We start from the raw sequence: 22,286 nt of genomic DNA, 5'->3' as shown, positions 1-22,286 counted from the left end.
GGGTTCATTCTGTGTGTATCGCAGCCAGCAGACGAGTGTTGGTGTGTTCACATGGCTGTCTTTGTGTCTCAATCAGCTGGGTGGAGGAGGACCCCAGAGAGATAATGCAGTCGGTGTACGAGTGCCTGGAGAGGACTTGTGAGAAACTCTGCCAGCTCAATGTCGACGTCGCCAACATAAAAGGTGTGGACGAGGCCTAACTGGGTGGGTGGAGGTAAAGAACCAAAGAAACAGGGTTTCAGTCACATCCATGTCGTTTCTGTTTTCTCAGCGGTGGGGGTGACCAATCAGAGAGAGACAACCCTGGTTTGGGACAAAGAGACCGGAGAGCCACTCTACAACGCCATTGGTGGGTGCATTCTACATCGCTGCCAAATATTCTTTGTGACATATCAATTCTGTATTTAAAGGGGAACGCCCCCTAGATGAAGAAATCCAATATGCTATTTGCATGCCCTTTTGAAACATGAGCTTCATTCTCTCAAAGCCAGAAACCAGAGTGGAAGTCTCAACCTTGTGATGTCATTGAGTATAAAGTGTGGCGCTGCTGCATAGACAATGAATGGCTTTTCGTTTTTATACCCAAATGAGCTTCTTTTTATCGTAGTGTTTTCAGTTGTGAAACTCAGAGCAGTGTCAACTAGAACATCTTTCACTATTCATGGTCTATGGAGCACCTCCACATTTTAAACTTGATGACATCACCAGCATGAGTTTTAGCACTCCAGTTTTATATCTTATATATGTAATCGGTAAATGTCTCTGATCTATGATAACTGACTTCAACTTCCCCCCTTCCTGTGCCAACCCAAGACCGTAGAAATAATAATGTATGAAATGAGAAAATGGGCGTAGTTCCCTTTAGTGGTATAGACACGCAGAGACCCAATCTGGACACCATCCCTCAATTCAACCTTGTTTAAAGATTCCCTTTGTGCAGCTTCTCTGGTTACATACTGGCAAACAGTAACAGTAACACGCCGTACTCCTCAGCTGTAAAATGGAGCAAATAAGAAGATGATGTCATCCAGGAAACAGCACATGACTAGGTTGCATCAGATCGTAGTGTCCCACGTCATGGCGGCCCCTGCCCCGTCACCCCACGTGGCAATTACTCCGAGTCGGAGCTGAGCACATGGCGTCAGAGGAAGCCTTCAAGCCTCTTGGGAGCTGTGGAGATGGAATGTGAGCGATGTGTCTGCGGTGGGTGGTCACTGTCACTGTCCACTGACCAGTTATCTAGCCTCAAGCCACCATGTGCTCAACTTGTGAATGATAAAGACATCTGTGGAATTATTCTGATGGCAGCTGCCGGCTATAGTTTCTACCCGTGATGCCATGTCAGATAACTAGTTCATGATGGGTTCTTTTCCTTCAGGCCTCGAAGAACGGAAGGGATTACCATAGTAGTACAGATTTAGTATTGAGATTCAAGTCAAATTATTCTTCGATAACTTCATATAATTCAAATAATATGGAAACAAAACAAGAATAAGCAATAAGATGAACAGTAATTATATACAACAAACTAAATAGATAAAAAGAAAAGGAGTAGGCAGAAATAAACAATGATATGGTCTTGCACCTTTCAGCAACTTCATGTTTTAATAGCATTGTATTTGTTTAATCTTTAATACTATAATATAATATATATATATATATATACATACATGCACATGCTTTTCAATGTTCTCCTTAGATTATAACTCCCCTCTGTCTGAGAACGTTTCCTGTATGTTGCCAGGAAGTAACTTATTTCTTGCTTTGTACATCATTTGTCTTCACTTCCCCAGACACATGAATGTTAGGTGACTTGTATTTGCGATATCCAGCATTGCTTACTGTCCTCGTGGCTGGAGCCCTTTGTACTCAGTAAACATACTACCTCATTTGTAGTATTTATACTGAGTACAAATGGCTCCAGTAATTCAGATACGGTGATCAGATAAACCTAAGTCTGAACATTGCAAGATGTGATAAGAAAATGTTAATTTGAGGGGTCAGTAGATGATTCATGTAATAGAAATGAAGACAAAAATAAGCCTCGAGGTGATGCTGAAATGGTGTTGAGGATGGCAGAAGACGCACGTTTTTAAGTTTAACCTGTGCTCCTCTGCTTGGTCTGTAGTTTGGCTGGACCTGCGCACACAGTCCACAGTGGAGAGTCTCATCAACAAAGCACCGGGCCAGAACAAGAACCACCTCAAGGTGAGAGCACAAGAAGATGAGCAGGTGTGGAAAACAAACGGTCTAGTCTGCACGGCCGTCACTAGTGGTGCGTCTCTTCAGAAGAGAACTCGGGTCCCACGAGGGCAGCGGTCCTTTTAAATACCAAACAACCTGTACTTCTACCTCCCTCCGTCTCTCTCCAGCACAAGACGGGCCTCCCCATCAGCACCTACTTCAGTGCAGTGAAGCTACGCTGGCTGCTGGACAACGTGGATGAGGTGCGACAGGCAGTGCGGAGTGGGCGGGCCATGTTCGGCACGGTGGACTCCTGGATCATCTGGGTAGAGTTTTGATTAATTGTGAAGCTCCCTAAAAGTAGGACCCAAAATCATTCATTTCAGACATTTTACTTGTAGTTTGTTTAGCTGCACCTGATTATGTTTATTTACAGTCTGGGAAATGTTGCGATTCAAAGCGAGGCAGCGCAGGAGAGGACGTTTGCAAATCAAGATCTCGAGAATGAATGAATGCGTTTCCACTTACTCTGAAGACGCCTTTTTCGACGCACACTCAGTCCAGTGTTGCTCTTCTATCCCCTCAGTGCCTGACGGGGGGCAAGGACGGGGGGGTCCACTGCACAGACGTGTCCAACGCGAGTCGCACAATGCTCTTCAACATTCACAGCTTGGACTGGGATCCCGAGCTCTGCAGGTAAACCAACACATGCCAGTGAACACACACGGACGGCCACTTGAGGAGCAAGTGAACAAAGGGCCTCCTTCACACTCTGACTTTTACACATGCGTATGTCCAGGTGTCCCCGTGTCCACCCTCTTAAACTCCCTGGAAACAGTCAATTCACACCACTGTCCAAACACACACTGCAACCCCGCCTGTTATCTTCTGTACACGATGACATGGCTGCTGTTGTGCTGCTTCCAGGTACTTTGACGTCCCGATGGAAATCCTCCCCGAAGTCAGAAGCTCCTCTGAAATATACGGCTGGATGGTGAGCTCACTTTGAAGTTCTCAAACTGTTTCAGCGATGTTCCGAGAGGGAGCGGGTACGACCGGCCCGGCATGCCCCTCCCCTCATTTCAGAGCTGTGAATGCAGCTAACTAACGGTCGTCCTAACATGTGCATGGCGAAGGGTCTCGTGGCGCGTTGTAAGCGCTGCAATGACCATAGACGTTGATGAGATCCAGTGAATGTGCCCATAGTGTTCATAGTGGAGCTGTAAAGGGTTTTCATTTCTGCCAGATGGAATAAGACCTTCTCATTCTTGATTCATGATGTTATTTGACATCATGATCCCTGAACAATGATGTAAAGAATTCAAGTATTGATGGGCTGATATCAGAGAACATGCACACAAAGCAAAGGTCTGCTTTTATTAAAGTAGGTCGTAATGTCTCGTGCACACCGCTTGCTTGTGTAAGTAAGCCTTTACTTGTAAAGAAGGCCCGGATCTTTGCCCTTTGTAGCCTATGTTTAGTCACAATGCTAACGGGATTATTGGCTGTTTTTAATGTACTGAGCGCAGTTCACTGTGAGGAGATCCAGGATCCAGGAGTCTTTTATTGCGTTAACTGATAAGATGCCGTGTAGCTTTGTCACACACGATGGTCTGTTTGCGTTGTGTGTGTTACACCTGATTGTTGGTCGTGCACCTTGCCCCGCAGGTCATAGGTCAGCAACGTGGCAGCTCTGTTTGTTTTCCTCATTTTTATGGGTCAGATTTTCCTCAGAACGTGGTTACTTATTGTTTCCCTCTGAACCTTTAAACCGTACTATAATAAATGCCCTAACTTCATTTGGCTGAGGACTCAGTTTTTCTGCTTTCATCTGCACCTTTCAATGGGAAAGTCCCTCATCCTGGAAATGATGAGCACTGATAATGTACTGAATCATAAGAGTCTGGTTTGGATTACTGAACAATAGAAGAGCCTAAGTCACTCTGAGGATGGAGGCGATTTGTGGTGCCAGCATCATGAGGAGATGATTTAGGCAACAACATATTTTTCTCTTAGAACGGTGACGTTATTCATGTTAAAAAAAATTAAGTCATATTATCTAGATGGCTGTGGCATCTAGATAATGTGTGTGTGTGTGTGTGTGTGTGTGTTCTCCAAGCAGAAATCCAGCTTTCTTGCAGGAGTTCCCATCTCTGGGGTGAGTATCTTGTACTCTTGTGTGTCTGAACACTGCACAGGTTTGATGCTCAAAACACACTACGTCATTTACTTTGTTATAGCTTATTATGGTTGTATTGGCTGTATGTTTTATATATTCGTATTCTCATATATTTTGGTTGTATGTTTTTTTTCTATAGTTGCTGCTGTGATTTAATGTGAAATGTCCCTTTTAGTTAATATCTTGGTCAACCTAAGTAAAGGCATTCTTATCGTGTGTGTGTGTGTGTGTGTGTGTGTGTGTGTGTGTGTGTGTGTGTGTGTGTGTGTGTGTGTGTGTGTGTGTGTGTGTGTGTGTGTGTGTGTGTGTGTGTGTGTGTGTGTGTGTGTGTGTGTGTGTGTGTGTGTGTGTGTGTGTGTGTGTGTGTGTGTGTGTGTGTGTGTGTGTGTGTGTGTGTGTGTGTGTGTGTGTGTGTGTGTGTGTGTGTGTGTGAACACACACCGACTGCCATGGCCCTCTAACTGCAGCCTTTATCCACCAGTGTCTCGGCGACCAGTCAGCTGCTCTGGTTGGTCAGATGTGCTTCCAGGAAGGCCAGGCCAAAAACACGTGAGCCATCCAGCGGTTTGTCCCTTTGACCTCCATAACTCCACTGGTGTTTCATTGTTGTTGAAGTGACTCACCATTTATGTTTTTTATGAAGACTGTGGAAATGGAGTATCATGAAGGGAAATAAAATAAAGCCTTGTAAACTATGTTTATTTGAGAAAAAAAGTCAAGTTACAATAAGGACAAAGGAGAAGAAGGATGGGGTTCAGTGGTCGTTCGGGTTTGTGTCAGGCTGCTGATTGGTCCACCCCGCTCTGAGACCACCTGGGAGCCACGGCCACAAGGAGAACATATTCACTGACAAATATGGCCCAAGTTTCCCAATGTTATAGTACTTTTGTGGAATAAAGATAGCTACAAGTTTTAAACACTGAAGAATGAGAGTAGAAGTAAAAATAGAAACAAATTTGGGAATTTCCGATATTTGTTTCTTCAAATATAATCCCCCCCCCCCCCCCCCCATAGGATTGTGATTATCTCCATCATTCAGACACAAAGTTACCTATAAATGAGGGATGTTACTTTTCCAGTTGATAACTCACCAGCCTGTCCCCTTACTTGTTCCCACCCTTGTTATGTAAAGGTATGGGACCGGCTGCTTCCTGCTCAGAAATACAGGGACCAAGGTAAGATGGGAGCAACATGTGACTCTGGTCTAACATTCAGAATGCCCTTCTGTTCCAGCGCTGCCTCACACTGTCCATGCTGTTTACTTGTTACCCTGCTAGCCTCTGGTGTCAGACCACGGCCTGCTGACAACAGTCGCCTACAAGCTGGGGAAAGACGAGCCGGCCTGCTATGCTCTCGAGGTGTGTGACCACTTCCTCCTCGGTGCAGTAGTGTCCTCCTCTGTGAACTGGCCTGGCCTCTGACGTGTCTCTCTGTCTTCTCCCAGGGTTCCGTGGCCATCGCCGGAGCGGTGGTGCGGTGGCTGAAGGACAACCTGGGCATCGTGCAGTCTTCCTCAGACATCGGTACATACACCGTAGCATCTTCTCTGACCTTGAGAAATTCCTTCTTTATTGCGTGTTGATTATATCACGTAGAAAAAGAGCTATTTGAGTTTGACTAATAACTTTTCCTCCTGTTCCTGTGCTCAGAGAAGCTAGCAGCTGCAGCCGGCACGTCTTCCGGCTGTTACTTTGTGCCGGCCTTCTCCGGCCTCTATGCCCCGTACTGGGAGCCCAGTGCAAGAGGGTGAGCCAGTCAGCTGTTCAAACACACATCTGAACCATCAACAAAAAGAGGAAGCATTCTTCCAAATAAAAAATAGTCCTGGATGTCTCTTGGCTGGATTCTGAACATGAGGTTGAGATACTTCTTGTGGCTAAAATAAGTAGTACAATTTTTTTTTTTTTTCCCCTGGTAAAACCTTTCTTGAGCGATAAACAATGGTGAGAAAGCAATTTAGATCCGCCATGAAGTGGTTTCAACACAACTCCTAGCTTTTATGAATCATAATAATATATTTGAGAAAATTCAGTCAGGTTTTAGAGCACTTCATAGCACAGAAACTGCCCTCCTCAAGGTAACTAATGACCTCCTTTTAGCAGCAGACAGGGGGGAGAGCTCCTTTTAATTCTTTTAGACCTTAGTGCATCTTTTGATACTGTAGATCACGACATTTTAATCGATCGCCTCAAAACCTGGGTTGGCATCAAGGACACTGCACTTGGCTGGTTTTATTCTTACCTTTTAGAAAGATCGTACTCTGTCACCATAGGTAATCACTCGTCTTCCACGACTCACATTACCTGTGGTGTACCACAAGGTTCAATTTTAGGTCCACTTTTATTTTCTATCTACATGCTTCCACTCGGCCAAATCCTCCAGCGACACAACGTATCTTTTCATTGCTATGCAGACGACACACAGATATACCTTCCGCTGAGACCTGGTGACCCAGAGAGCCTGGCTGCTGTCTTAGATTGTCTCTCTGACGTTAACTGCTGGATGGCTCAACATTTTCTTCAGCTCAATAACTCCAAATCAGAAGTCATATTATGCAGTTCCCCAAACAATAACACCAGTCTCATCAAGAGTCAACTTGGTCCCCTGGCTGCTTATTTAAAACTATTAATTAAATTTTGAATCACAGATCAAAAAAATTGTCCAGTCCTGCTTCTTTCAATTAAGAATAATCTCAAAAATCAAACCCATATTGTCACGCTCAGATCTGGAAAAAGTCATTCATGCCCTCATTTTCTCTCGACTCGACTACTGCAACTCCCTCCTTTCCGGCATAAATCAAAAATCCATCTCCCGCCTCCAACTAGTCCAGAATGCAGCAGCTCGGCTTCTGACTGGTTCTAACAGACGGCATCACATGACTCCAGTCCTGGCCTCTCTCCACTGGCTCCCTGTTAGTTTTAGAATTGATTTTAAGATTGTGCTGCTCACTTTTAAAGCACGCCTGGGTCTGGCCCCAAGCTACATCGTTGAAATGAAATGAAATCACTTCTTAAAACCCATTTTTATAGAACTGCTTTTAAGTGATGTCGTCCTTTTATGCAGTTTCCCCTATTTTAGTTTGTCTGTTCTGCTTCATTTTGTATTTTTCTATTCCTCTATTGTGTTCATTGCCTATATGGCATTGTCTCCTTTGCCTCATGTATTTTCTGAAATGTTTACTTGTGTTGATGTTATGTTTTTACCTTGATTCTATGTAGAGCACTTTGTAAACTCTGTTTTTAAAGGTGCTATATAAATAAATGTATTATTATTATGTTTCTCACTTGCCTCTGTAGTAGAACGTTAGATTTCTTGTATGATTTCTTAGTTTCTCCCCCGTCGGCAACGTGAGAGCATGAAAATGGCTGACCCATTTGTAGTTCAACCAAGTGCCTTAATAACAACACTATATAAGTAACCTATTCCATCCGCTTGTCTTCCAGCATCATCTGTGGGCTCACTCAGTTCACCAACAGGAACCACTTGGCCTTTGCTGCCCTCGAGGCCGTCTGCTTTCAGACCAGAGAAGTGAGCTCCTCTCTGTCCTTCACCTCTTGTTGTTGTTCGTCACGACAAGTGATACTCCCTTTGTATCAAACACCTTACAAATAACAAAGCACTAACTTGTGTGTGGCAGGTCCTTGATGCGATGAACCAGGACAGCGGCGTCCCTCTGACGCAGCTGCAGGTGGATGGAGGCATGACCTCCAACAGGTTACTGATGCAGCTGCAGGCCGACATCCTCTGCATCCCCGTAGGTGGGAGGCCTCTACATACACACTCGTACTTTCATGCAATAAATGTCCGTTATTTTAGAGATGTGACTCCAGCACACCTGGATATCTGACCTGGACACGGTCGACTTGCATCGTGGGTAATGTAGGCGCCAGGGTTTGACTAGGTGTGGATGACGAGGAGAGAGGCTTGAGATCACATGCTAACATACTCTTCCTACTGCGCATGGTGTCAAACTCTGTGTGTGGATTTTGGAATGTCCTGGTGGTTACTGGGTTAGCAAGAACGTGTGTGTGAGTATGAGATGCGAGCTTACCAGACAGACTCCACTGCCCCACAATGCATTGGGGCTCTTCAGACTGTCCGATGGTAGACTGCAAGGCAGACGGTTAAGATAATTAACCTGTTGGTTAAAACAACTCCAAGTTATGGCAAGTGACGTTAAGGGACAGTAATCATTCAAATGGCCTTAAATCCTACTGCAAATATGGAATTGAGTGGATATGTTGATTTATATTTGTAACGCTGTAACGGTAGCTCTGCCCGGTTCAATGCAGTCATGTGATGCAGAGAAGACAGTCTGCTGCTGTTGACACATCCTCACTATAGAGTTCATGTAGAAGTTACATCTCACGACCTGCTGCATGGATTTGAACCCTTTTCTTTTCTTTCCTTACAATTTGCAAAGCTACATCGGTGGAGCCCTTTGAAGTGAAACAGTTCCAGTAAAGTCGTCTCTTCTACTTCAAACAATAACTTTTCACGTTTATAAATCTGTTAGTCAGATTGAGTAAGCATTGACTAAACCTGGACTTTAAACCTCTCTGTGTCCATGTTGCTTCTCTTTAAATGGGCCAAAGGTCAGGAGGACAAACGTTGACTTTGATGTGCAGTTCATCAAATGTACCGATGTGTACATAACTGGGTCCCCATGAACATTACCATGTGTACCATGAACTCCAGTAGGAACTGAGCTGACATCACAACATCCCGTCTTTCTGGATACCAAGATACATCTGCTGCTCTCAACACTTTTACAACCGTGGCTGATGATTTCAATTGCTCTGTGAAAAATGGTTACTGCCAAGTAATAATACATGACATTTAAACATCTCCCTCATTGAACATGTTTGCATTACAGTGGCTCTAAATGCCCAGTTTAACGTGTGTGTGTGTGTGTGTGTGTGTGTGTGTGTGTGTGTGTGTGTGTCCAGTGCTACCCACCATGTCGGAGACCACGGCTCTGGGTGTAGCCATGGCGGCGGGGGCAGCAGAGGGGGTGGGCGTGTGGAGCTTGAGCCCCGGTCATCTACCGCATGTCACGTCTGAGAAGTACAAGCCTCAGATCAACTCTGAAGGTAAGGGCCCGAGAGAGCCAGAGGGGACGTGTGAGGCCCTTTGAGCCTCTTGAAGCAGCTCATACGTAGCACTGTAACCTCTCTTCTGCTGCCATCTTGTGGAGGTTTCATGCATGACACTGGGTATTTGAGAAATCTGCCCTCGCTAACCTGTCTGTCTTCACAGAGAGCGAGTTCCGCTTTGCTCGTTGGAAGAAGGCCGTCCAGAGATCCATGAACTGGGAGACCACAGAGCCTTGCTGCAACTCCAACGGTAATACTTGTCTTATTTATGAAAAGTACGACTAAGTTGTATAACTCTGACATACAGGAATTGTTTTAAAATCTTTCCTGAATCTCACTGACAACAGGTGTAGGAAAGATGAACGACGAGCCCTGGGGGGCTCCACCCCCTCCTCCCTCCGCCAGAGCAGCCCCCTAAGGTCCGCCGTGTGAAGTGCTGCAGCACTAACTTGGTCGTGTGTGTGTGTGTGTGTGTGTGTGTGTGTGTGTGTGTGTGTGTGTGTGTGTGTGTGTGTGTGTGTGTGTGTGTGTGTGTGTGTGTGTGTGTGTGTGTGTGTGTGTGTGTGTGTGTGTGTGTGTGTGTGTGTGTGTGTGTACATACACACCATTACTGCACACCAAGCATTAAAAAAGGAAGGAAGAGTGATCCTATGACAGGGTAGAAGGGCCGTTGTAGATTTAAAAGGGGGGGGGGGGGGAATATTATCTTTGAAGAAACTAATAGCAGAAATTCCCAAATTAGTTGTACAAAAAAAAACTTGAATATTCTTTTGAGATTGTTTATATTAGTGGAAAAAACCTTGTCGCAGTTGGATCAAGCTCCTCACACTAGACACTGATGCTTTACTCCTAGTAAATAGTGGATGACCTCTAATATACTAGGAGAAATAGGATTTAGCAATAAGGAGTCATTCTCTTACCCATTTCCTTTGACTCCCTAAATTGTCTTTGTAACCTACAAAGGCCCCACTAAGCTGTCGTAGTGGTCCATCTTAGCTGCTGAACGGTAAATAAGTCTTTTGAAAAACACTTATTGAACAAGTGAGTAAATGAAAAATACATTTGAAATGCCTATCAAATGAATCCACTCTATGGGTGCAGCTCTTGTATTTCTGTTGCCTGGGTGTGCATGTTACTGTATTTAAATGGTTTACTGCTGACTAAACTGGCTGTAGTTTAAGGTTACAGGTTTAAGCTGGTTTCTGTGTTACAACTCACTCCAACACCACTAGAGGGCCGACATCTATATGCACGACAAGAGGCTTCTGAGGGGTCTGTCTGTATCGCTGATCTTTAATGTCACATGAGCACAGGTATTAAACACACCCTGAATCCACGACCCATGCTGATCGTCAACGACTCCAAACCATTTGGGAAATCGTTTTAATGATAAATGAGTTATCGTGGACCTTTTGATCAGCACTTGTTAGCCAGAGCTGAGGCGCAGAATCTCTTTCTAAGCCATTTAAAGGAAGTGGATTTATGGGAGATGACCTCTCCCCCTGCATGAATGAATTGAGGCTCAGTGTCAGAGCAGCAGCGTGTTCGGTTCACACCATTAACCAAAATGGTCTTGGCTCTCCCAGATCCCCAGGTGTAACCGGTTCTACACCTTCATGGGAACCTGCTGCGGAGCGAGACTGGAAGAGAAAGGGACTCGCAGGGCGGCCGTCAGGAGTTGTTCCCAGCGGCTCATCTAGCAGCTCTGGAACCATTTGAGCACATTTCCTTATAGAGAAACTGGATTTGCCTTCTTCCACTTGAGCAGTAAAGATTAGTGAGGCTGAAGTATTGTACTACTGCACCTCATCACTGGAACACAAGGGAGTACGCTGCATTTGAAGTGTTGTACCTCTTTCTTAACTTTGGAATGTATGACATTGTATGGGACTAATTCAGTTTGTATAGAAGAGACTGCATAACTTATTGATTAGTGTTTGTTCTAGTGGAGATGAAAATAAATAATTACAGTTGAATGTAATAAATAACTTTTTTCACAATGAGCTAAAACGTTGAGTTTTTTCCCCCATGTGGTTCAGATGTTACATCTAGGCTGACTGTTCACGTGAGGACGGATTTAGTTGTGACCTGCTGCTTAGCACGAGTCCTTCAACAGTGTGTACATGCTGTCCACATGGCATAAATGAAGCAAACTTAGTGAAAGTCAACAGATTTTATATTCCAGACAGGTAACATGAAGTCATGTTAGAAAAGTGAGTCCACAGTGGAGCAAAGGAGGAATGCAGCGGCCTACTCCAACACCACATCCACGATGTGTACATTTACAAAATAATCTCTACATGCCAGAGAGATGCAAGCAACCCTCTGGTCAAAGCAGGAAGTTCATCAGATAAAAGGGCAGGTCTTCAAATAGACAGGAGAGTTCTCTTGAAGGGGGTTCAGCGGGAGAACTGCCTCCCGTCCCCCTTTCCTTTGTTGACGTGCTTAAAGACTCTGGATTTCTGCCCGTAATTGGTCTTCTGGTATCCAAATCCTCCTCCCCCACCTCGCTTCTGCATCTTCCCACCTTTACCAGCGTGAATGCCTGGAGAACAGCCGAGTTAAGGAGAACTACGTTCTTTTAAAAAAAAAAGAAAAAAGAAATCATACATACTTGACATGAGGAAATGACAAAATAAAGGACATAAATAAAGACATCAAACAACAGCAGCAAAGGATACTCAGGTCGACGTAAGGAGGCACTTTGAAGCCAAACGACAGCGCCACCATGGGGAGGTTGAGGGTGTTGACATTGTAGATCTGTTTGAGCGAGTGGGAGTCGTACGCCCTCACGTAGGACTTGTAGGCCTCTTGGGCCGACTTGTGGAGATAGTAATTCTTCTCAATCAGCTTCTCCATCTTAGGAACAAGAGGCAGATGTATTGTTAGACTCAAACACTTTTATATCTTTAGAAAACAAAACCATATAGAAGCTGCTATTAAGACATTTCTTACCTGGGACTGGATATCAGAGATTTTACTCCACGAAAAGTCAAACTCACTCAGTGGAACCTGCACAAAGAAGAAGCAGAGTAAAGAGGCTTTCCCGGATAAAGACCTGGCACATGTCCACCTGGTTGGTGAAGGCTGCTGGGACAAAGCTGAAGGACATAAATGACCATGAGGGCTTCAGCTGGTTACCTTGGCCTGTTTCAGGAAGCGCAGGAAGCCGAGCTCCTCTGGCCGGAGGATGAGGAGCGCGTGGCCTCTGCCGTCGATGCCTCTGGCCGTCCTGCCCACCCTGTGGATGTATTCCTGCGGACGCAAAGCCCAGCTTAAAAGAAGTCCTAGTCTAAACAATGTGTTTAATTAGCATGTTAAATGATCTGGTTGTAGCTCCAGTACCTTGGGGTCATCTGGGGGGTCGTACTGGACGATCCAGTCCACCTCGGGGATATCCAGGCCTCGGGCTGCCACGTCAGTACACAGCAGGATGCCCGAGTCGGCGTTGCAGAACTGGAAGAAGGTGGTTGTGCGCTTGGTCTGCTTCTGTTTGCCCTGGGGGAAACAGAATGAGGAGACCGGTGAGGCCGAGGCGTCTGAACACGACTCCATGATGCCAGGGGGTCGGCGGCGCTTCTTACATGGATGGCCATGACGGGCAGGTCGATGTAGTTGAGGAGCTCGTAGTGGAACTTCACAGACATACAGGAGGCGAAGAAGACCATGAGCTTCTTCTTGCGGTTCTTCTTCAGGAAGGTGAAGAGCAGCAGGAAGCGCTTCTCCGACGGACACACCACGTAACCCTGAAACACCAGACGGGTCACGTTACAATGCGCCAGAGGAGTACGGCCTCCACGTTACAGGGGCGGGGCAGACCGTACCTGCTCCAGGCCGTCGACAGTGGCGTTGTCCGCGTTGTCGTCCACGCCCACGTAAAGCGGCTCCTTCTTGAGGGAGATGCGAGCCAGATCCTCCACCTTACGGGTCTGCGTGGCCGAGAACAGCATGGCCTGTCTCTTCTCTGGAGAACGAGACAGACGTTAAACAGAGATTAGGGTGCACATTGTTTAAAGAGACCATGAAGAGTACAATCAGCCTGTGAAAGCCTGGTGGAGTTATTTTATGGACTTTATGGACTCACGGCCCCCGTATCTCTAACTATGCTGTATGGATTTTGACCATCGTTTTGCACTTGATAAAAGAGCAGTCCTAAATTGCTGAAGTACTCCTTTAACTACACCGTCCCATCTGCAACAACTAAACATACTTGGCAGCAGCTTGATGATCTGCTTCAGCTCCTCCTCGAAGCCCACTTCTAAGATTCGGTCGGCCTCGTCGATAATCAGACACTGAAGGTTCTTGTACATGAACCCAGGAGTATTCTGAAGACACAAAAAGATATACGTGTTATATTCTCATCAACATTTATAGGAGGAACACATCAACGATCTCCTGTTTGATGACCGTGTCGATACCACCAATTCTATGAAGATCAGTGACTACTAACAGTCTGTGTCGACAATGGCCAATTTGATAAGGTACTGTGTACGTGTCCTGGTTCTCCCCGGGACCCTGCTCACCTGGAGGTGGTCCAGCAGACGACCGGGTGTGGCCACCAGGATGTTGACCCCGTTGGCCAGTCTCTGGGCCTCTGCCGAGCGGTTGCTGCCTCCCATGGTCAGACCAAAGGTGTGCACGTGGTGCGACATCAGCTCCTTCAGCACGCCGTACGTCTGCATTGCCAACTCGCGTGTGGGGGAAAGGATCACTACGCCGGTGCCTGAAAGGAAGGGGAAGTGGGAATTAGTGGAGGCCTTCCACTCAACTTCCATGACACGGTTTGACACGTGAGGTGAAAGCAGTGACGGGATGCGTTCTAGAAAGCTTAGTGTTCTACGGTGTTGATTCTCTTTACATCTCACAGCGATCAATAAATCAAATGAACAGAGTCTTACCGTTCCTGGGCATGAACTTGAGTTTATAGATGAGCTCTATAGACGGGATGAGGAAGGCCAAGGTTTTACCACTCCCTGTCTTGGCAGCAGCCAGAACATCCCTTAAGAGGAGCAAAGCAGACAGAAACACTGTTTACGTTCTGGTCTAAATGTAATCTGGGTTTTATCTGAAATGAGACAACCTCTAAAGGCCAAAAGATATGAAACATCAGCTGCTTACCTTCCCTCCAGCAAGGGGCGGATACTTTTGTGCTGGATCTCAGTCATGTGTTCGAAGCCCATCTCCTTCACAGCTTTCAGCGTGTTCTCACTCACCAGCTCAGCAAGAGAGGAGAAGGACGTGTCCTCAAATGCTCCTGAAATACAAGCGACACATTTCATGAGTGGAACGCTTGCCCAGAGGCAAACTGCATTTCAGGAAAAAGGCCACGATAAAAGGGCAAGAAAACAGGAGAGAAAGTAAACAAACAAATCCATTTGTCCTTGCAGTTCTTCCTGTGAGGAGGGCCACTGGTGACTCCTCCCATAGACAACCACAACAGTCTCTGTATGCCTTAGTTGACACCCGTTTCATGATGGAAACACTGAACGGGCAACACATAAAGGCAACGCTCTGAATTTCTGTTTGTCACTGCAGGTGAACGTGTGTGTGTGTGCGTGTGTGTACGCTGAACAGGAAAGAGCTTTAAAAGGTTGAGGAAGCAGAAGGTACCTGAAGCCCAAAGTACCACAGTAACCTGGTTAACTAAATAGTTTTATACACATGAAGAACCGTGTTAATAATGTAGGTTATGTGTATGAATAACTGACAAATGTGTCACCGTGACAACAGCGTGGCAATTTAGCTGCCTGCTGGTAAACGGAGCCAAATTCAAAAATATATATACATTATTACAATTAAATAAGAATTATCTTCCTTTTAAGCTGCTGACACGGTGCTCGCTTTAGCGGTTTGCTTCTTGTGCGGTTTCCTCCTGTGTGTGTGTGTGTGTGTTATGAGCATGTGTGTATGTGGCCTGTGTTTCTGTGTCAAGAGCGAAGCAGGAAAGAGCCTGAGAGAGTTTAAAACATGCAGGTCAGACACACTGAGGATGACATCCTCCACTTCCAAAAAGATGCACAAATTGAAAGTCGCTCCGTCAATAATAACAATAAATAAAACACAATTAATGAATAAAATGTATAAATTAAAAAACTGCCTCCTGCCAACTGCATTTCAGAGAAACGTTGAATACAAAATAAAGAATTGGGTGAATAATTAGTCAAACTTAATAAGTTTCATAGTGTTAGTGTTCAGATTAGTTTGAGAATGATTACGCTGGTATGATCATAGATTTAAAGGATCGAATCAAATGGTTCAGAGAAAATAAAAAATGTATATATATATATATATTATACCATTGCTTTAAAACAGAGATATTATCCAAAAGGCCCAGGATGCACCTCAATTACTTTCAGAATAAAGCAAATATTTTCATACTAGCAGTTGGCATACGTCAAAGTTAGTTATATATTTACAGAAAGCACAGGGTGTGCTTTTTTTGGAGTGCGTAATCAGGTTTAAATCCAGCCAGACCTATAACAGCGTTCTTAAAGAAATCTACTATAACTACAGCTGTCATCTTTACCATTACAGAAAGTAAGGCTAACAAGTTGCTCTTTAACTGCTCGACTATTTAGGGTGGACCTTAGTACACATTAATAATGTGCTTTCCCACAACAGAGCCGGTCTAGCAGCTGCAAGTCCATATTGGATTCTGGACGCAGCTAATGGAAACCTAACCACTGAGGACCTGGTCTGGTCTACAATACCTGTTAAACCAGATGGTAACTCGGGCTGTTCTTCCTCTCCCTCTTCACTGTTGGAGTCCTCCTCTTCGTCATCTGCAGCTTCCTCTGGTTTATGGCTTTTCTTTTCTCCATCTGCTAGAGTGTCTTCCTCCACTGTTTTGGTCTTCTTCTCAACTGGGACGAGGAGTACCACATGTTAGTTAGCCATCACACACACAAATAATGCAGTTCATAAATCTCAGAAAGGAAAACACCGCCAGCTGTTACCTGGTGACTCCGCAACGTCAGCCAGCTTCCGTTTCTTCTTCGTCTTCTTCTTCAGAGGGGTTTCCTCTGCCGGGGCCTCTTCCAGTGGAACCACGATCTGTTTCTTCTGCTTCTTCTTCTTAGACTTCTCTTCCAGTCCGTTTGAGTTTACTGTCAAACAGATCGCAACAACACACACAACGTTACTTAGCCGATCGGTCATCTGAATAAAACCGTTTGGAGGAAGTCAGTTTAGAGTTGGCACTTGTGGGCCTTCCGTTACTGTGTAACGTTAACCTCCATGAAGCACAACTTTAGTAACAATGCTAACACTAGCTAACTACATTGTAGCGACGCTTAAATACATAATAATAATCTGCGACACATTAAGGTGATAAAGTATGTCGTGTTACAAATCAACGTCAGCTAACGTTACTTTAGGTTCGACCGGGTTGAATAAAAAACATGCTAACGCAGCTAGCTTAGCATGCGGGGTCGTCCGCGCCTCAGAAACAACAACCAACACGAGCACTTGGTTCATCCTCCGCACATACCGGTCTCTTCCTCCTCTGCTTGCTCCCTGAGCAGTTTGCGCTCCTTGTTCTTATCATTTCTTTTCTGAATTTTCTTGCGGAGCAGCTTCATCTGTAGGTCCGCCATGGCAACAGGGCACTGCACACGTGTGTACGTGAGAGTGGTGCTGAGGACCTTTTCGGGGCTGCAGTGTGCGTCGCCTGAGTAAAAAGTCAAAGGACCTCGCTCGCCGAACAGGCATTTATCAACTTCCTCGAGGACACGAGGATTATTAAAATGCAGAAATGATGGCAGTTTTAAGAAATATATTGCAACTAAAACGCTTGTTTAAAATGTAGCTGCAACCCGAGTCTGCTCAGCTAGCCTCCAAAATGTTTATAACACATGTACAAAAATTAAACATTAACTGTATTTGAATGCATATATAAAATATTGTGTGACTGACTAATATAGAGTTGTGGGCTTCTTTCCGATGTCATACTACTAGATGCAGTGGCAGCTGTCAGTAGTGGATTTTAAAAGTACAGCTCTATACTAATATATTTGTATTGTACTGTGATTAGCACTGCATGGCTTGTATCAAAATACTGTTGGTGAAGGTGTTAGGTTTATTTACTCTGTTTCCATTGAATACACCTCTACAGACATAAAACATTTGTAAAACAATGTCATTGCTCAAAAATGTATTTTTCCACTAATTTTCAACTATAAACTAAGAAAAGAGATCACATTACTCCTGTATTAGCTGCTCTGCACTGGCTCCCTGTAAAATCAAGAATCACATTTAAAATTCTTCTCCTCACCTACAAAGCCTTGATTGGTGATGCACCATCATATCTTAAGGAGCTTGTAGTACCATATTGCCCCACTAGAGAGCTGCGCTCATTAAATGCGGGGCTACTTGTGGTTCCTAGAGTCCTAAAAAGTAGGATGGGAGCCAGAGCCTTCAGTTATCAAGCTCCTCTTTTATGGAACCAGCTTCCACTTTCAGTCCGGGAGGCAGACACAGTCACCTCATTCAAGAACAGACTTAAGACTTTCCTGTTTGATAGTGCTTATAGTTAGGGCTGAATCAGGTTTGCCCTGGTCCAGCCCCTTGATATGCTGCTATAGGCTTATAGGCTGCTGGGGGATGTTTTAGGATACACTGAGCTCCTCTCTCCTCTTCTCTCTCTCCGTCTTGATGAATTATTGTCTCTACTTCTTCCCCGGAGTCTTTGGGACTTCTCGCCTCACAGGTTTCCATTGATCGTGGCTGTGTCTGGAGCCAGTCCTGGCTCCTGGGCCCTGCCTCCTGCCACGACCCTGCTGATGCCCCATATCTCAATCTCCTTCTCTTTACATGGATTGTGCATGGTTATCTGGATCGTGGACACCTGCTATTATCATCATTATTATTAGTTGCATTGCTATTAGTATTACCAATACCATTACTGCTTCTATTATAAATATTATTCTATTACATCCACTGTTGCTGTTATTTTTGGTAGTTGTAACTTTTCCATCATACCAACTACTCATATGAATAATTTCTGTCATATTCATGTAATGTGTTGTAACTCTGTAACTCTGTTCATTCTGTACACATGACATCTATTGCTTCTGTCCATCCGGGGAGAGGGATCCTCCTCTGTTGTTCTCCTGAAGGGTTCTTCTCTTTTTCTTCCTGTGAAAGGGTTTGTTGTTGTTGTTGTTTTCCCACTACAGTAGTCTACAGTTTATATCAGCTTTCTATTAACTACACTAAAGCATATATTCATTTCTGAAAACATTACCTTATAATAGTTGTATGACTAGACGTGTGAAACAACATCACATTGAAACAATACAAAAATAATTGTAATTCTGTAATTATTGTTCAATAATTTAAATTCTTTAATTATTGTTCAATCTTTAAATTGTCTCTAACGGGTGGCAGAACATGGTCTATGTGAGTTGGGTCTGACAGTGTCCTCTGACTTGTGCTTATGGCTTTCAGGTTCAAAAGTTAATGTTAAATGCCATAATTAAGGTACCTTAAGGTTGAGTCAGTCTGAATTGTTTTTCACAGCTGTAGATTAATTGGAAACTACATCCTATGTTTTGAAAAGGCAGAAAAGTCTCGGCTTTGATGTTGGATGTTGCATGTGGTCTTTGGCTTTGTAGCCACGTCCTCCCTCGTCTTCATCCAGTTCCCACATTGTTTACTGGCATCAATATGGATGATCGTTGATATCGTGCTACTAATTGCTGACATGTCACAAATATCAAGGCATTTAAGTGTTCCAATTCTCAAGAAGCTTTCTAACCTACACTTACTGACTGAGATGACGGTAATCAGAAAAGATAGTGCCCACCCCCCTATGCATTGTCAAACTGATGGAAGCATCTCCTCCCCTATCCTAACCCTGTGTTGCTCTGTCACTCTCTTGATCTCAGCAGCCTGGATGAAAACCAGGGAGTCGTTTCCACTCGTCCCCTCCGCTGCTCGGCCTTGCTGGACGGGCTGCAATACTGGACTCCTAGATGTCCTCCACACGTGCCTCATCTCCTCCAATCTCTGCGTCCCCCTTCCAACCTCACAGGCCTCTTTCCTTCTCTTCAAAAACATCTGCCTCCACAAGCGGTGAGTCCGTGAGGATGGCTGCCGGGGCCTGGAGCAGCCGTATAGCGGCGCGCTCTCAGCCAGCGCGGGCGGCCTCTGCACATCCTCCTCCACCGCCTTGAACACCAGGTCGGTGATGCCGCGGCGAAGCTTCATCAGCACCATGGGGTCTTTGATCTGCAAACTGGTTGAGTATGTCGCGTTTGGACGCGTGCGGTGCAGCCGTGTGGTCGGGCTGATGGGCAGGACCCTCGTCGCCGCGACTGCAAGGACAGCTTAAGGAGATGACCTCTGTCACTTGGGGCTGTAGCTTTGGACAGTGCAAAGGGTCAGAGGTCACGCCGGAGGAGGGGTGGGGTGCGTCATCCGGATCGTGCACAGTCACATCATCATCCAGTGGGCTCCCAAACAAGCTTCCCATCTCCTGGGCGATACTTCCTTTGGTGTCCAGCACCTCTTCGTCCTCATCCCGGTCATCAAACTTGTCCTCCTGCAAAAAAGTGCAGGCACGAACATTAAAAAAAAGTGTGCAATCGAGATCGACAGGGAAGCAGATTCTTTTCTGCATTAGTTTCAACTTACGAGGTACAAATCACCTCCCCCTGCGAACTATATAAGGCTTCAGGAAATCCAGTTTCTCCCGCAGCATCTTCTGCTGGGCAGTGCTGACCTTCTCTGGATGCCACAGCACCCTCCAGTACTGAGTCCGGAGCGATCTGGACCTGTCTCTCAACATCAGACACTGCAAGGAGAACATATGCTGAATAGTGACCATAACAGTGTTAATTTAGTAGGAAGAAGTAAGGATAAACTGTAACACTGTCAGGTAAAGCCACATGGTGGAGGAGTGACCTAGAGACACCGTATACGGCTCTGGTAGCGGTAGAGACCTGTCAATCACCTTGTAGTCCCACCCTAAAGCATACCCTACTTTATGGTCTCTTTGACTCAATATAGACCATAATTTATATGAACATCAAGTTTAAAGACACGTGGCTGGTTGCTGCCTGGGCAAGAAGTCGCGGAAGTAGACAATAAAGGGGCCGTCTTGTTTACCCCGAAATGAACATGAATGTTAAAGGTACCCCATTATGCCAAATGCACTTGTTCTTGTCTTTGTAACCTAAATATGTGACCCCAGTGTGTCTACAGACCCTAGCGTGTCAGGAAATGAACTCCCCCTGTCTGAAAACCTGTGTAAAAAAGAGCTGATCAAAACCACCAAACATTTGTGAAGAGGTGGATAAGCTTTAATTGAGTCAGATAAGGAATAGATCAAATGTGCATTGTGATCAAAATATGGACAGAAAAGAGCAGCTTATAGATAGTCAAATATTACAACCCATGGATATACTGAATTCTGTGAGTGGGCGTTCGCAAAAGGAAATGATGTGGCGTGGGGATTTTTAATGCACACATTGTGGGGAAGTAAAAATACAGATGCAAATGGATCTGTAACAGAGGAATATTCAGATGATTTGGGTTCAGTGTGTATTAATGATGGTAAAGGGTACCATCATTAGTACCCAGAATACAGATCATGCAATTTATCTGACTAACACCAACTGTAATTGCAGTTTAGAGGTAACACGGCGGCACACAATCCAGAAGTCACTGAAAGAAGTGCTGCATCAGGAGAGGATTTAGATTCCCTGTTCAGTCTATTTGAGTTGAGGAGAGCCACATTGAGTGTGACAGCAAACCTAAGGGAAAGGTGGTATTTGTTCTAGCGCGCTAGCTCAGGTGACGGATAGAGCCCTTAAAGTGGTGTGAAGTGTGTTTTTAATCGACTTGGATACTGTCCGAATCCCGTCATTATGGAAACAATCAGTTCTAGTTCTGAAACCAGGGAAAGATTCATGAAACACAGAAAACTGCAGACCAAATGCATTAACATCAGGGGACACAATGGCAACAGAGAGGTTAACCCACTTTCTAGAGAGTAAACATCTTTGGTAAAGGAAGAGGGAAAGCGGACTCAGTTTAATGCCTGGAATCAGAAATCAGGAAAGCCCAAACCAACAAGGAAAGAGGGACTCTTTGCCAAACTAAATGAGCTATATGTATACATGGTAAGATGTACAACTGGGTGTTAGATTTCCTGTTAAAGTGGGGACATTATCCGAACCGCTTATCCTATTCAGGGTCACATGCAGAATTATATCGAGATGTGTCCATATTTATAGCTCAGCAGTGTACGTCAGTGGCTGTCGGTAGTTAACGAGTGTTACCTGCTTACATTCAGGTTTACCTGTAAGTCCAGGTAGTTACAGAATGTGTCTGTCTGTAGTTGTTAACCAGTGTTACCTGCTTACATTCAGGTTTACCTGTAAGTCCAGGTAGTTACAGAATGTGTCTGTCTGTAGTTGTTAACGAGTGTTACCTGGTTACATTCAGGTTTACCTGTAAGTCCAGGTAGTTACAGAATGTGTCTGTAGTTGTTAACGAGTGTTACTTGATTACATTCAGGTTTACCTGTAAGTCCAGGTAGTTACAGAATGTGTCTGTCTGTAGTTAACGAGTGTTACCTGGTTACATTCAGGTTTACCTGTAAGTCCAGGTAGTTACAGAATGTGTCTGTAGTTGTTAACGAGTGTTACCTGGTTACATTCAGGTTTACCTGTAAGTCCAGGTAGTTACAGAATGTGTCTGTCTGTAGTTGTTAACGAGTGTTATCTGCTTACATTCAGGTTTACTTGAGGCAAATATATAATAATATATATTAATGCAAAGAATAGGGAGATGTCGATAGTTATTTAAAATAAAATAACTAT

General features: G+C 44.8%; 2 protein-coding genes across 2 annotated transcripts in view; one reads left to right on the top strand and one right to left on the bottom strand.

The window, feature by feature from the left end:
• LOC117750754 (glycerol kinase-like) overlaps positions 1-11,462 on the top strand; it is a 16,323-nt gene extending 4,861 nt beyond the window's left edge. The window contains exons 3-20 of the mRNA XM_034562087.1: positions 77-183; positions 272-349; positions 2,129-2,208; positions 2,373-2,510; positions 2,771-2,880; positions 3,112-3,178; positions 4,307-4,342; positions 4,845-4,912; positions 5,496-5,538; positions 5,641-5,721; positions 5,808-5,886; positions 6,013-6,109; positions 7,807-7,891; positions 8,001-8,121; positions 9,313-9,456; positions 9,623-9,709; positions 9,807-9,878; positions 11,046-11,462. Coding sequence (XP_034417978.1) covers positions 77-183; positions 272-349; positions 2,129-2,208; positions 2,373-2,510; positions 2,771-2,880; positions 3,112-3,178; positions 4,307-4,342; positions 4,845-4,912; positions 5,496-5,538; positions 5,641-5,721; positions 5,808-5,886; positions 6,013-6,109; positions 7,807-7,891; positions 8,001-8,121; positions 9,313-9,456; positions 9,623-9,709; positions 9,807-9,877 — 1,492 coding nt within the window. The 3' untranslated portion in view covers position 9,878; positions 11,046-11,462. The remainder of the gene's footprint in view (positions 1-76; positions 184-271; positions 350-2,128; positions 2,209-2,372; positions 2,511-2,770; positions 2,881-3,111; positions 3,179-4,306; positions 4,343-4,844; positions 4,913-5,495; positions 5,539-5,640; positions 5,722-5,807; positions 5,887-6,012; positions 6,110-7,806; positions 7,892-8,000; positions 8,122-9,312; positions 9,457-9,622; positions 9,710-9,806; positions 9,879-11,045) is intronic.
• Positions 11,463-11,617: 155 nt separating this feature from the next.
• Positions 11,618-17,118, bottom strand: ddx18 (DEAD (Asp-Glu-Ala-Asp) box polypeptide 18). Its single transcript, XM_034562086.1, has 14 exons — positions 16,949-17,118; positions 16,416-16,565; positions 16,170-16,322; positions 14,578-14,713; positions 14,358-14,458; positions 13,983-14,182; positions 13,670-13,784; positions 13,284-13,423; positions 13,044-13,205; positions 12,805-12,957; positions 12,601-12,714; positions 12,415-12,471; positions 12,141-12,318; positions 11,618-12,004 (listed from the first exon to the last, which is right to left on the bottom strand). The coding sequence occupies exons 1-14, from the start codon at positions 17,052-17,054 to the stop codon at positions 11,859-11,861; spliced, it is 1,911 nt and encodes a 636-aa protein (XP_034417977.1). The 5' UTR covers positions 17,055-17,118; the 3' UTR covers positions 11,618-11,858.
• Positions 17,119-22,286: the final 5,168 nt, after the last annotated feature.

This window comes from Cyclopterus lumpus, chromosome 21 (assembly GCF_009769545.1).
Source record: "Cyclopterus lumpus isolate fCycLum1 chromosome 21, fCycLum1.pri, whole genome shotgun sequence".
In the NCBI taxonomy this organism is placed as follows: Eukaryota; Metazoa; Chordata; class Actinopteri; order Perciformes; family Cyclopteridae; genus Cyclopterus; species Cyclopterus lumpus.
Note: the sequence above shows the minus strand (reverse complement) of the source record. Positions and strands in the feature narration are given on the sequence as shown.